Source organism: Dendropsophus ebraccatus, chromosome 6 (genome assembly GCF_027789765.1).
Source record: "Dendropsophus ebraccatus isolate aDenEbr1 chromosome 6, aDenEbr1.pat, whole genome shotgun sequence".
In the NCBI taxonomy this organism is placed as follows: domain Eukaryota; kingdom Metazoa; phylum Chordata; class Amphibia; order Anura; family Hylidae; genus Dendropsophus; species Dendropsophus ebraccatus.
Window position 1 is genome coordinate 65,549,417 of NC_091459.1, and position 15,881 is coordinate 65,565,297.

Below are 15,881 nucleotides of genomic sequence, written 5' to 3' on the forward strand. Positions count from 1 at the left end.
TGTTGATTGCTCATACCCTACCATTTTGGCTGGACAGCTCCTGTGCAAACATATCTGTCATCTTGGTTACAGATCATAAGCAAACCTGTTTATTCCTGCAGTCCTGTTTTTCCCTTTTTTATCCTACACTTTTGAGTTAGGAAATGTTTATTTCATAGGCCCAGACTGAAGGGAATGCCACATGCCTGTAGGATCATACTATCATACTACAAACAGGCTTGTACTTAGTAAGCATAAAGACACCGTTTTTTTTTTGTTCGTTTTTTCTTTTATTAGTAACATACAATAAAATACCTCAAATGCTTTGAAACTCATTGTATAATAAATAAAGGAGATTTTTTTTAAAGTAATGTAAAGGAGTTGGTCCATACTGACAGCTCCTGTCCTCATTTCCAATTAGGTCACATTGATATCAAAGATGTGTTACCTGGTTGAGGCACCTAATACAGGCACTGCAGGGGAACTCGGAAGCTGTCCTGGCATCCTCTGTTCATCACCACTGGGAAGTAGGGTTGGAAAAATTGGACCCTGGTCCAGACTGGACAACCCCTGTGACATTTCCTAAACTAGAGGCATCATACCAAAAAATTTCAGAGATGCAAAACTAAAACTTTAGAAGGAAGCCATGAGATACACGGATCCAGTCACCAAAGAGAGAAAAAATGATTACAACTAGACATAGGTCCAGTTTAGCCTAGGGGATTGTTTCCAATCAGGGCTTGTTCCAGATCTAAATACTGAATAATTTTTTTAATTTTCTGAATACTAAATAATTTTTTAAAATAATTTACAACAAATGGCTTTTGGAAATCAATGTTCTATGTTTTTAGTTTCCACATATGACAGTAAGTTCTTGTTAGTAAGCACCTAATATTTATTCAAACACTGTGGTCCCGATTTATCAAAGGGTGTAAAATAGACCCTGGTGTAAACTGCCCATTGAAACCAATCACAATTCAGCTTTTAGATCTGAAAGCTGAGCTGTGATTAGTTGCAGTATTTGCATTTACAAATATGGAGCATAGGTTTTTTTTTGCCCAAAAAACATTTTTTCCAGCAATTATTTTCTTAAAGGCGTACTCCAGTGAAAATCTTTTTCTTTTAAATCAACTGGTTTTAGAAAATTATATAGATTTGTAAATTTTAAAATCTCAAGTCTTCCAGTACTTATCAGCTGCTGTATATACTGCAGGAAAAGTTGTTTTCTTTTCAGTCTGACAGTGCTCTCTGCTGAAATCTCTGTTCGTGACAGAAACTGTCCAGATCAGAGCAGCAGAGGTTTTCTATGGGAATTTGCTTCTGGACAGTTCCTGTCTTGGAAAGAGGTGGCAACAGAGAGAGAGCACTGTGTCAGACTGAAAAGAAAACAACTTTCCTGGTAGGACATACAGCAGCTGATAAGTATGAGAAGACTTGAGATTTTTAAATAGAAGTAAATTGTGAATCTATATAACTTTATGAAACCAGTTGATTTTAACGGTAAAGCTTTTCACCGGAGTGTCCCTTTAAATCTGAAGAGCTTTTGTAAGAGGAAAAAAATACAATTATTTATTTAGCGAGATACAAACCATGAACCAGAGTGCAAAGTTTATTTGGACATTAACAAAAAAACATTGGCTATTATATGAGAAGTGGAAAAACAGATAATGCCTATCCTATTTTTGTAAAGCCAAAGTAGACAACTATAGCTTTTTCCTTTTATACTAATTTCAAAATACCTGTGAGAACTAGTCTTCTGGTATTGGAGTATTGCAATTGCCGTGGATAATTTTGATGTGGCTTTCACATCTGTAATACAGGTCAAATATATCAGCATAGCCATGATCTTTCCACCACGTGCACAGCTGTCTATTCCAGCCGCAGTCTAGAACATAGAACAGCTCTGGGTGCTCCATCCCAATCATGGAGAAGAAGTCCTGATCTCCCAAGTGTCCTTTGAAATGATATTTTTCTGTGAGTAGACGCACTGCATTGGGTTCTAGCAGCTCGTTATAAAGTCTGGACTGTCGCATGGCTTCTAGGTTCAGCAGCATTACTCCACTATTAAATCCAGGCATCCCTTCAGGTGGAGGACTGCCAACTTTAGTGTTTGGGTTCTCACGACGGTACTGCCAAAAGGTATGTCTGTTGGTGATAAGAAGTGAAAGCAACCTGTTATTCAAACTGCAAATCCATAATTGATAAAATAATTCTACCACCTTTGGGGTACCAAATCAATTCAACAAGTATAACTGTGTTAGGTTTTGTTTTTTTATTCTTTCAAAACAAGATTAAAAGTGAACCAATAAGCCAAATTTTGGGCTAGCCCTACACTAAGTCCTCTGGATGGACACAATTACTTTAATTACCTACACTGCAGTGTGACATGGTAATTTAAAGTGACTGTACCACCAGGTCTGGGCAGAAACACTGGAGGCGGGCCAACGCACCCTTAGTAAGAGGAAACCCTAGCCCCTCTATGATAGGGTTCCATTGATTCTAATGGAGTCACATCATGGAGGGGCTGGGGTTTCTTCCCACTAAGGGTGGGTCGGCCCGCCTGGTGGTACAGTCACTTTAAGTAAAGCCAGAACCTTACATTCAAAACTCACACATATTGGAGATTCAGCATTATAGAGAAAGGAAATAACAAAAGATTGAATAGGTGTTCACAGAAAATAGTATGTTTGTATTATGTATAGACAATGCTTAACCCCTAGACGACCCTGATCGTACAGGTACGTCCAGGACCACCTACAGGTGTTAAGAGCACGGCCGCGCTCTGAACTGCTGCGGTGCCGGGTGCCGCATGTTGCCGCGGGCAAAGTTGACAGCTACATCCGATTACCTTATGCAGCCATTCCCTGGTTTCTAGTGGGGCGATCCACACGTCCAGCTAGGGCCGGGGTCTGCGCCGTAATGGCGCTGATCCCGGCTCGGCACTCGATTGCTTCCGGCTGCAGAAGCCGGAAGCAATCAAGTGCCTATCTCATTGATCTATGCTGGATAACTATACAGCATAGATCTCAATGAGAGATCAGTGTGCTTATACTAGAAGTCCCCCAGGGGGGCTTCTAGTATAAGTGTAAAAGAAAAAAAAGGGTTGTTGTTAATAAAAAGCCCCCTCCCCTAATAAAAGTTTGAATCACCCCCCTTTTCCCATGTTATAAATAAAAAAATAAAAATAAACATGTTTGGTATCGCTGCGTGCGTAATCATCCAAACTATTAATTTATCACATTCCTGATCTCGCATGGTGAAAGGCGCAAGCGCCAAAAAATGCTAAATTGTGCATTTTTGGTCGCATCAAATCCAGAAAAATAATAATAAAAAGCGATCAAAAAGTCGCATATGCGCAATTAAGGTACCGATAGAAAGAACACATCATGGCGCAAAAAATAACACCTATCACAGCCCCATAGACAAAAGAATAAAAGCGCTATAAGCCTGGGAATGGAGCGATAAGGAACATATTTTTGTTAACAATGGTTTGAACAAGTTATACATGTTACATATTGTTGTAATCATAACATGGGGAACATATAAAACAAGTCAGTTTTACGCCAGGGTGAACGGCGTAAACAAAAAATACCCTCAAAATAAAAGAAATGCATTTTTTTTTCCAATTTCACCACACATTGAATTTTTTTCTGGTTTCTCAGTGTACTTTATGAAAAAATTCTGCCGGTCATTGCAAAGTACAATTAGTGGCACAAAAAATAAGGGCTCATATGGGTTTCTAGGTGAAAAAAATGCAAGTGCTATTGCTTTTTAAGCACAAGGAGGAAAAAACTAAAACGCCAAAATTGAAATTGGCATGGTCCTCTAAGGGTTAAAGTGACACTTTGTGCATTATGACATCTCTACACAGGTGTAAAGGGTAAATTTTGCCGTTTTCAAAACACACACACACACAGTAAGCATCAGCTGACATCCTAAGAGTGCAGACTATTACCACTAGTTTCTGGTTTTTACATGCGGTCATCTAGTAACTATAAAATCTAAATGTGCTAAACTTTTTAGATTTACAGAGAATTTATTAGTACAAATGTACATGCTTCAGACAAAAACGCCACAAAGGCACAGCAGTGCCAATCACTTCAAGAAACTATCATTAATTTCCTTCAAGAAGTTCTATACTGCATTCGAAAGACAATCATTTTAAAATAAGAAAGAAAAGTATCCACCAGAGAAATGTGCTTGATCAGGAAGTCACACTGTGAAGCTGAAGGATGAAAACGTTTCCAAAAAGGAAATGGTTGCTTTACCCTGACTCCAGGAACAAGTGATAAATAGAAGACATTACAAAATAGAACAATAATGGAATGGGTTCATCTTCTGTTCCTGTAAATACATACATACATATAACTGTACAGTAATTTCCCATAACTGAGTAAAAATAGGGGCACAAACTCTCAGGATGTTCCAGTAGTTAAATTTGTGACTCATAACTCACTTATTGAGTTATGAGTTGCACAAATAATTTCTATTAGGCAATCTACTACGCAGTCACAAATCCAAAATAATTCTTTCTGACGCATAGGGCAAGTTAGAAGCACAGTTTTATTGCAAAGGCCTACTTTCCAGAAGCAGATTGGGGTAACAGTTATAGGAGCATTATGGCATATCTATGCCATTATATATACACCTATATGTACAGTATGTTTTATTATTACAAAAGGGAATTGGATCTCCGTAGAATACACAATTTCCTGTGCTTCCTTCCTTCCTATTTCTCTCTTCATTTCTGTTGCATTTCAATTCAATGTTGTTATTATTATAGGTACACAATGTGCATCCCAAATGAAGGACACTGTTATTGATATTCAATGTAAATTATTTGTCTATGAGCCATGCATTCACTACATCAGCACACTGACTTACATCACAAGGTTATTTAAGGGAAATGTTGAGTGAAAGTTTAAAAGGAATCCCACAATGTGAATCTCAATGTAACTAGACTTGGATTGGCCCACCGGGGGACCCCCTGATGGGCTCAAAGTTAGAGGGGGGCCCCCCAGTGTTAGCACCCAGATCCTAAGAAGCCGGGTGCTGCAAGTGGCCCTTTAGCTGTAAGTGCTCCTGATGAAACATTTTCACCCCCCCCCTTTCCCTCTTCGAGACGTGGAGGTGCGGGTCTAAGACCTGATCATCACGTGTGGCTGAATAAAACCCTCATGCAATGTCCAATAGTAACCCAATGTCCCGCCCCTCCACATCACAGAAGAGTTACATCAGAGACATGGACCTCAGTAAGTGAGCGCTGGGGAGAAGAAGGCTTCAGCCATCTCCTGCTTCCCAAACAACCCCTTTAAATGCAGTACTGTGATTCACAGATTAAGGAGTCTTTTGCCCCCTGAAATCTACTGGCAGGGCTGAAAGGCATATTACAGTGGGATGTGTACTACAAGAGGGATACTACATACAAGGGGGAGGGGGGCTACCAATGGGGATACCTAAATTGGTGGATACAATATACATGGTGGGCTGAATATCAGGGGGATTACCTACAGAGGGAAGGGTGGGATTATCAACATGGAGGATGCCAGGGCAGGGAGATTGGTAGCTACATGGGGGATGCTACCTACTGAGAAGCCTACCTGCACAGATAACTCCCTACTATGAGTGCACATAAGGAGCCTAACTACTATATACTGGTACACAGTAAAGGACTAACTACTATATGTTTCACAGAGGGGGAGGCATGACTACTATATGGGGGTACACAGAAGGCCTAAGTACTATATGCAGAGGTGGGCACAGAGGGACTTATCTACTATATGAGGGCACATATGAGGGAATTTCTACTATGTGAGGGCATAGAAGGAACCTATGTACTATTTGGGGGCCCAAATTCTGCATGGGGGCACAAAGTGTTAACTGTTACAATGTTGGCCAATAAAGATGGAGAAGAAAAGGAAAGGTGAACGACTACGATAAGAGAAGATGTAACAGGTGTCACTCACAGAAGGCATCACCTATGAGTGGATGTAACTGCACTGTAATTACTTATATGATGTACAGAGCCCTGTACTACTGCCATCTATCTATATGAATCAGTGTATGGGGGAAATGGTTTTTATATAGTGGATTTTATTAAAGGGACAGTGTCACATTTTTGAAAATTTTTAAATTAAAAGTAATAAGAACAAATAAGTGTGTGTTTTTTTTTTTTCTTAACCTACAGATTCCACCTTTCATTCCTCACAGACTCTTTGGGAAATGAAAGGGGGACTCTGTTTGCTAGGGGCAACTGAGCCAGTTTCACTTTACACCATGTTTGATAAATGTGAGCATTTTTCATAAAATTTATTTCTGCACAGGGGGCTGCCATGTTTATAGTGTGTGTGTGTGTGTGTGACGTCATTTCACGATACACACACAAACACTATATGGCACCTCCAGATCATTGGAGTGAACAACGGAGTCCGTCTGGTTCACTTACACTGGAGGCTCCATCACTGTGTACTGCGCATGCGCATAGACATGCACAGCACAGCACATAGCATCCTGACACTGTGGGAGGGCTGCACGCCATATTTGTGAAGCCCACACCTTTATGAAAGTAAAGTGTGCGGGCTTCAACATCACAACCCAAACAACAGCTCCCCCTCCTTCCCGCGCGCTGCGGACAGGACCCTTCACCCATGACTGGAGGTCATCCAGCTTCCCCACAGCCCTAAGCCGACATACTGGTTGTCAATCAGCTTCCCTACGGCTGTACTCTCATGTTATATATACCTGTGTAACGTGTGACCCTACTGACACCAGAGAGCAATAGCTTGAACTCTCCTGTATTATGTAGCGTCCTCTACCTGTATAATGTGTGACACTGCTGACACCCGAGAACGATAGCCTGTGCTCTCCTGTATTATATACCTATTCTACCTGTGTAATGTGTGACACTGCGGACACCAGAGAACAATAGCCTGTACGTATGGTATGGACTTTGAGAGGGGGCACTTCACTGCACTGAGAGAAGCAAGATGGTCATTTTGACGAATTGCGCACCAGGTAAACTTTAACAAAGTTGTTAGAATGGTGTTGGGAGCAGTGGTTATGTGATGGCACAAAAGCAAAGCAAAAATTCCAGACAAAGCACCAGTAAAATCATTTGATCCACTGACATAAATAGTCAGTTCCCACAGTTTACATGTCCACCATCCAGACACAAAACACCTTTACTACTAACTCCTGTCTGCACCAAGGACTTAGCATAAGGAAAATTGTGAGACGTGTCCATTAAAGGTCCTGCCATTGACACCAAGCCACAGTCACGTTAGTTTTCAGTGGTGTCATAAACAGAAATCCTAGAATGCTATCGACTTGAACTGTATAGTCTTTAGCGGTTAATCGCATAGTATCAGTAACATATCAGAAACTCTCTCAGCAGAAACACAAATCCTCCATTTCTCTTTTTAAGTAGCAGAGTTTGTAATAAAAAAAAGCAGTCGCCTTCTGTTTGCATCAAACATCTCTTCTTTTTTTAATCTATAGCGTTAAATGGACAAATATAATTAAGATATGAATTTTGCAAAGGCAAGGTACAGATGTAAGCCATGTCTGGGTCAGCTCAAGTGAAATCAGGTCATGCATTTTCTAACAGCCTCACAGCGTCATTGTCTCATGAGCAGGAAATGCCAGCATGTTACACTGTAAGACTGAAAATAAACATCTAAACCACTGTAACCCTCAAGGCATCAGAGCAACTGTTCACTCTACAGTATATGTTATCTCCACAGGTCATACACATAATCCATATTCCACACCATACTAATGAAAAGAAGATTTGAAGGTCAGTACAGTCAAATATTTATGCTCATAACCTCAAACTGACTCTCTGCTCAGCTAACACATTACCAAGTATAGTTTTGTGCAACAGCAAGATGATCAGTTTTACACACATATATATATATATATATATATATATATATATATATATATATATATATTATTTCCTGAGAAATGCAAGTATTCACTAAAATAGCCATGTTAGGAGAGACCACAAGTCGTCTTTAAAGTGTCACTGTTGTTTAAATTTCTTTTTCTAAAATATTAGATCACTTGATTGTAAACCTTTTTCCATTATTTTTATTTTATTTATTTTTATTGTTTCACCCTGAAAATCCTCTTTATACAGTTCTCCACCAGCCTCCACTGTTCCAAATGTAAAAATCTTGACTGATTTAGAATGAGAAGAAAAAAAAAAGTCGAGATTTCTTTAGTCCTTCCCGCCTGCGCGTTCTTGTGCAAGGCTGTCATGCCTACAGCCGGAATGGGGAACCTCAAGCCCTCCAGCTGTTGCAAAACTACAATTCCCATCATGCCTGAACAGCCAAAGCTAAAGCTTGTAGTTTTGCAACAGCTGAAGGGCCGAAGGTTCCCCACCCCTGGCCTACACGAGAATGCTTTTATCTATAAGTCTGTGAACCATGCAGACCTGCACGTTCACAGACTGTAAGCAAAGGACCAATTTTGACTAGCCTTTTCCCTTATACCTGGCCCATGACTCGCCTGGAACCTGTGTCTGTGAATGTAAAGTATTTTTTTATAGGGTTAGCTGGGATAGCTGTCAGCCATCCACTCTGCTTACAAACAGCATTTGTACAGAGGGGACGGCTGTACAGCCTGGCTGAAAGCAGAATGGATGAGAAGGGATGTTGGGGCGGGTATTCTTACCGGAGGCTGTGCGCGCTCCCGGGTGGGTGACGTCATCAGAGGGCTGACACACTCCCTGCAGAAGAATGAATAGCAAGTGTATGAGCAGCACTCTGGGGGCTATATCTGGCTGCAGGAATGTCAGAAAGGTGGCAAATTTTAATGGCAAACTGTCCCAAGGGAGCTCTGCGAGGTGGGAAATTATAATTTTTAACTTGTGTAATGACAGTGACTCTTTAACATGTCTTCCTTTTATAGCTATGAACTTAGATTGAAAAATAAAGCTTCATTGCTATAAGCAGGCCAGCAGGCTGTTTAATAGATATCTACCCAGCATAGCAATATAGCAGCATAATCCCAGAACCAACATCTCAGCTATAACACAAGCAATTAAATAGCAGGAGAAAATATATTGCAGATAAAAGTAAGAAACATTTTTATCAATGAATGCAGCAATATTATTGGAAGGTCTATGAAGCGGTGTCATAATCTGCAATATCTAACATTTTTTTCAATAATTACAAGGGTCACTAATTTCACTGAAAGCTAAGCCCAAGCACAGGCGTACACTGTATATGCTCTGTTTTATGTTCTGTGATTTCATTACATGTCTGCTTCCTATTGGTGTATAGGATTGAGGTCTGCAATGCAGATATTGTAACAAAAACACTGAATTTTCTATTTAGGTATACTATGCTTAAAGGCAGCATTCTGCAAGTTTCTACTGAGACATGTTGGCATATTTGATACTTGAACAAGATTTTTAAAGAGAATGTTACTGTAAATATTTCACCAAAAATTAGCTTTCATGGGGTAGTCCTCACAGAATACAGGTTACTTGCGTACTGTGCATACGTGCTAACTCCATTTTCCATTAACCCCTTAGGGAACCAACTATAACACATATAATGCTGTTGGCAGCTCCTTATAGAGCTTCTAAAGTGTTCTCTTACCATACTTTGTGTGCTGTCCCCCTAATGGGGTACGTAGGAGAAAACAGTTTTTTTTTCCAGCACAGGCTGCAGGCAAGAATTGGGAACTAGTCATTTGGGAGGAGCCGGCCTGTAACTACTTATGGCTCTCTGTTTGTCAGCGCACTCTGCAGGAATGATTGACAAGCAAAGAGAACTGTAAGAAGCCTCTTTGCCTGTCAATCAACCCTGCAGAGCGCGCTGACAAGCAGAGAGACGTGACTAGTTACGACCCAGATGACTAGTTTGGGCCTCTCTTCCTATCGCTTAGAGACAGACTTTTCTGTATGCTTTACTCCCCGACCCACTGCTCTACAAGACTCATTGTAGGAGTCAGGTTCTATAGACTCTGGATCACACAGCACAGCTGATGTATGTGATGTATGTGATGCTTGTGTAATAGGCTAAATATTTATTATGGGGTATTTTTTTCTGTTTATTTTTAAAAAAAAGTTTTCCATTTTTGTTCAGGGGGATATGATTCATAGCATATGATGGAAGCTTCGATTCAAAACAGCTGACGTTCCCCTAGATTAAACACTGCAGTACACCAAAGATCTCCAGTATGGGGTCTTTCTCCACAGTTCCTAGCATAAGTGGCCTCTCATTTTCATTCTACCCAGCATGGCTAAATTGTTTTGCTCCAAACAATTACTTTTTCCTTAACAGGTAGTAGCAGTCTCTGCTTCAGCTTATGGAATAGCAGAGCCCTGTTTACATGCAGCATGACGTCTTCTACACATTGAACCTAGCAGCTCCCCCCCCCCATCCTCCAGTAAGTAATGCATTGCTCCCATGCCCTGCATTCATTCTTGGGTTTCATGAGTGCACTGAAGGTGGAGGCAAAAGTAGTAATCCTCTGGCTCATTCTTGTTTTCTGCTAGCCCTTGCTGTCTTGAAATGCACTGCATTTCATTTCATGGGACATAGCAGCAAGATAAAAAGGCTTGTAAGGGTGCGTTCACACGTACAGGATGTGCAGCAGATTTGATGGCGCAGATTTGAATCTGCAGAAGATTTGATGGCCCAGAATTGATTTGCTTTGAATCTGCAGCTTCAAATCTGCACCATCAAATCTGCTGGAGATTGTGTATGTGTGAACGCACCATAAGGGTAGCTTCACAAACACACCGTATCGCAGCAGATTTTCTGCTGCGGATCTGCAGCAGATCCGCAGCAGATTTGACTAAATGAATGAACACAGCATAAAATCCGCACTGTCAAATCCGCAATCGGATCCGCAGTAGCTTCACACACACCGAATCGCAGCGGATTTTTCTGCTGCGGATCCGCAGCAGATTTCACCTAGATAACTAATCTGCACCAAATCTGCTGCGGATCTGCTGCGCATCCTGTACGTGTGAATGCACCCTTAGTCAAATCTGCTGCGGATCTTGTGCGATACGGTACGTGTGAAGCTACCCTTATGGTTCATACCTACAGGATCCGCAGCAGATCCGCAGCAGATTTGATGCTGTGTTCAGTTATTTAAATGAAATCTGCTGCGGATCTGCTGCGGATCCGCAGCAGAAAATCAGCTGCGGATCCGGTAAGTGTGAATGTACCCTTACAGTGAATCTGTTAGCTATAATTCCCATTTCAAAATGCTGACACTGTTAGATAGCTGTCAGGTCCAGGAGACACGCATTGCTGCGTGGATGGTAAATGCTAGAATGCAGTTGTTAGAAGGAGGTGTAAAGGACCTGCCGTGTCTGCTGCAGAGCGATGGCGAAGGACCTGTGGTGACGTCATAAGGGGTGGGGCTGAGAACGGGCGAGGATGTTGGTGGATGAAGGACCTATGATCATTGTCATGTGACATGAGGGGACAGGGCTCACTTATACCTCCCCTCTGTATGCTGGGTGTTGTAGTCCTCCTCTATAATCTCCTCCTGTAATGTCCTCGGATCTCCCATAATAACAAGCTGGCCATGCTGGGAGTTGTAGTCCTCTTATACGTCCTCCTGTAATGTCCTCTGATCTCCCATAATAACAGGATGGACATGCTGGGAGTTGTAGTTCCCCCGGTATACCTCATGTAATGCCTCCTGATTGTAATAATGTCTGTCAACTCCTTCTAGCAACTCCTTCTAGCCTGCTCTATGGTAAACAAGCTAGAATACAGACTCCAGGGGGAGGACCTCCTTCTAGCAACTCCATTCTAGTCTCAACCCTGCGTGGATGCGATCTCACCAGCAGGTATGATTTTATTTTTTTTATTTTATATTTTTTTATTTTGTTGTGTTGAGGGAGAGCATGGGGCATTTCTATGGGGGCAGGGGACATTACTATAGGGGCTGAGAAGGGGACATCTACTATAGGGACATTACTATAGGGGCAGGGGACATTACTATAGGGGCTGAGCAGGGGACATTTCTATGGGGTCAGAGCATGAGGCATCTACTATGGGGCATTACTATGGGACAGCAGGGGACATTACTATGGGGCAGGGGACATCTACTATGGGGACATTACATTGGGGGCAGGGGACATTACTATAGGGGCTGAGTAGGGGGCATTTCTATGGGGGCAGAGCAGGGAGCATCTACTATGGAACAGCAGGGGACATTACTATGGGGGCAGGGGACATTACTATAGGGGCTGAGCAGGGGACACTACTATGGGGGCAGAGCAGGGACATCTACTATAGGGACATTACAGGGGACATTACTATGGGGGCAGGGGACATTACTATAGGGGCTGAGCAGGGGACATTACTATGGGGCAGGGCAGGGGACATTACTATGGGGGCAGGGGACATTACTATGGGGGCATGGCAGGGGGCATTACTATGGGGACAAAAGGCATTTTTACTATATGGAGGGCACAGTATGGGGACATTAATACTATATGGGCGGCACAGCACGGGACCCACAAACCCACATGACACCAAACAGCGGAGTTACTACTCTATGAAAGCCTATGGGTGGGAAAAAGGGAAGGAAGTTGCTGTAAATGTGCGGAGTCTAAGATCTTTGTCTGACAGGTTCTGAAGAGATGAATTGTAGTTTGAAGAAATCATCATGGTGGTCCGGGCAAGATGGAGAGGAAACGGAGAGCGATCGCCTCAGATCAAAGAAGACGTCACCTGTGAGTTACTGAATTAAATTTTTTTCGGCATTTTGTCAAACTTTATTTGGTAGGTGTGCCCCGAGGTGTGCTATACAAAGGGGCCCGCTGAGGCTCTCTCGACCATGGTCCCACAACAACTGGAGTCGGCTATGAGGAGACACATGATACTATTTTAATATCAGTCTGTGCTTTCATTATGATTTTATTCTATAGTACAAAAAGTCAAAGAGGTGTTGCCACCCCCCCCCCCCCCCCCTAAATACTTGAGAAAGAGGAGACAATATTGTCTGCAGCTTTTAAGAAGCCTCTTTGACTCTTTGTACTGGAGAAAAAAATATCTTTTCACATGGCTGGCCCACCGCTGGACTTCTCCTTTAAACAGTGCCTGAAGCTTTTGGTTATCTTTTACATAATGCTTCACTCATCTGCAAACCTCCTTGTTCCTGACTGACTTTGTATGATTGTGCTGATGCCGGCACAATACTACTAGAAGGCATAAAGAGAAGTTCATCCCCCCTTGGATTTTCTGTTACATTGCTGTAAAGCAGGTGTTTACAAATTAATGTAGACTTTAGGAGCCAGTTAAAGGACAATATTACTTATGGAAGTTAGACAAATTCCTAATGTGCATTAATTATGGGAAATGCACATATACTGCTATTTCCCTTAATTTAGTAGATCATGGAGACTTCAAATTCTCTCAAATACCGTGACGTAATTCCAATCGAGTGTCCAGTAGGGTGCGCACTATATGTAAAAGCCTTTGGACTTTATTGAAGTATATGGAGTATGTAATGTAATGTGAAAACTACACTTTATTGGTAGACTATGTGTATAGCATAATGGACTATGTGTATGGGATAATTTGGGGAGCAAGGACACTTGTTCCCCAAATGGAAGGCACTGAGCAGGGAGGGATAGAGGTGTCGGTGCATCTAACTACCTCCTCCCTCCCTGCTCAGTGCTGTGGGACAGATATGCACTACTACTCCTCCCATTATCTGCTAATAGTATGAGCAGATGATGGGAGGAGTAGTACTAGGGAGATCCCCAGCACCAAGCCCCCCCCTCAGCGAAAATCGCCCCCAATGACCCCGCACTCGCCGCACAGCTGCAGCCGCTGCTCACTAACCTCCCGGATCTGGCCCCCATCACCAACCCCCCAGCCTCCCCCACCGCCGGTAACAACCTGTCCCCCATCACCAGCCCCCTGCCTGCTGCACAGCCGCCGGTAACAACCTGGGCCCCATTACCAGCCCCCAGCCTGCCGCACGTCCTACTCACTTCCCTGCCGGTACCGGACTCCCAGCTCACTTCTGCCCCCGCGCCCTGCCGACTCGGTCCCGCATAATGAGCAGGGCTGTGAAGTCGGTAAGCCGCAGCTCCGACTCCAACTCTGACTCCTGAATTTTATCAGGACCGACTCCAACTCAGACTCAGACTCCTGAATTTTCCCCGACCACCCTTATCTAATAAGGCCAGTGTACTATTACTGATATATTCCCTGACCCCCCTTATGTAATAGGGATAGTGTCCTATTAGAATGTTGCTTATAATATATATTCATGAGAAAAACTTGTAAAATTCATATCAAAATTCAATTCTAAATTTTTTTAAGATTTTTTTAAAAGCTGGAGTCTGAGTCGGTGATGAGGACCAGGTTGTTACAGACGGCGGCAGTGGGGGAAGCTGAGGACCAGGAGGTTACCGGCAGCAGCTGTGTGGCGATGGGGGGGCTGGAGATGGGGGCTGGAACCGGGAGGTTAGTGTGCGGCGGCAGCTGTGAGGTGAGTGCGGGGTCGGAGGGCGATGTCAGCTGAGGAGGGGGGGGGCTAGTACTACTCCTCCCATCATCATATGAGCAGATGATGGGAGGAGTAGAAATGTGTATCTGTCCCACAGCACTGAGCAGGGAGGGAGGGAGGAGGTAGTTAGATGCACCGGCACCTCTTTCCCTCCCTGCTCGGCAAGTGTCCTTTCTCCCCAAATTATCCCATACACATAGTCCATTATCCCACACATATAGTCTACCAATAAAGTGTAGTTTTCACAATACATTACATACTCCATATACTTCAATACAGTCCATAGGCTTTTACATATAGTGCATCCCCTGCTGGTCACTCCATTTGAATTACACCTGATTCGTGACGTCACGGTATTTGAGAGAATTTGAAGTCTCCATGATCTACTAAATTAAGGGAAATAGCAGTATATGTGCATTTCCCATAATAAATGTACATTAGGAATTTGTCTAACTTTCCATAAGTAATAACATATCAAAAAATACTTTTAGCCGGAGTTGTCCTTTAAATAACTCAAGTTAGTTAGAATTTTTTCTTAACAGGAATATAAATGAATCAATAGAAAAATGTACAAACAAAATATATAGCAGTGATAAATTGTCAACATGGACCCTGGAATTTCCGCAGTGTAATATCTACCATGCACTAAAATCTCAGGATAAAAAGTGGCATTGAAAAGATTGTCACATAGTCCTTAAGGGGTTATCCAAAGAGCAGAAAACACCCTACTCCTTCTGCACTCCTCTCTCTGACCAACTTGGGTGAGAACTTTTGAGATAAGATGGGGAATTGCACGGTGGGTGGTATGGGAATTGCATGCTGGTAAAACTATAACTGCACTCAATGTCCCATAGCTACCGAAGGTTGCTTCGACATCGGTAAGCTATTGATCATTCCCCCCCCCAACATGCTCCCACATTGTTCTAGTCGTGGAAATTTCACCCGAGAATTCTAGAGGGAGGAACTGCAGGACCTAGGATCTTTTCTGCTCCCCAGATAACCTCTTAAAGGCCTCCACACACACAGTGAAAGGTCAGCCAATCAACTAATGTAGGCCAACTGAGTCTCCCATGACAAATGATGTTGAGGGAGAGGAGGACCAGGCATGTTTTTTTTTAACTATATGCCTTTTTTTTTTGGGGGGGGGGGGGGTGATCAGCCCATCCAGCAATGGCTTATTTCCCCATTCAGAACAAAACACATATGTGGGGTACACAGTACACAGAAGGGACAAAGAACAAATGTTGAAAACCTGAAGGTGGCTGACTAGTGACAAAAGCTTTAGGACGTAGGGATTAGTCAGATCCCAAAAAATGCATTGGGATTTTTCCACAGTCTACCCAGATAAATATTTCACATACCTCCCTATTACTGTATGTCAGCCACTTCCTGGATTT

General features: G+C 42.6%; 1 protein-coding gene across 1 annotated transcript in view; it reads right to left on the minus strand.

The window, feature by feature from the left end:
- Nucleotides 1-1,572: 1,572 nt before the first annotated feature.
- Nucleotides 1,573-15,881, minus strand: part of XXYLT1 (xyloside xylosyltransferase 1) — a 323,007-nt gene continuing 308,698 nt past the window's right edge. Inside the window, exon 4 of the mRNA XM_069973790.1 lies at nt 1,573-2,124. Coding sequence (XP_069829891.1) covers nt 1,728-2,124 — 397 coding nt within the window. The 3' untranslated portion in view covers nt 1,573-1,727. The remainder of the gene's footprint in view (nt 2,125-15,881) is intronic.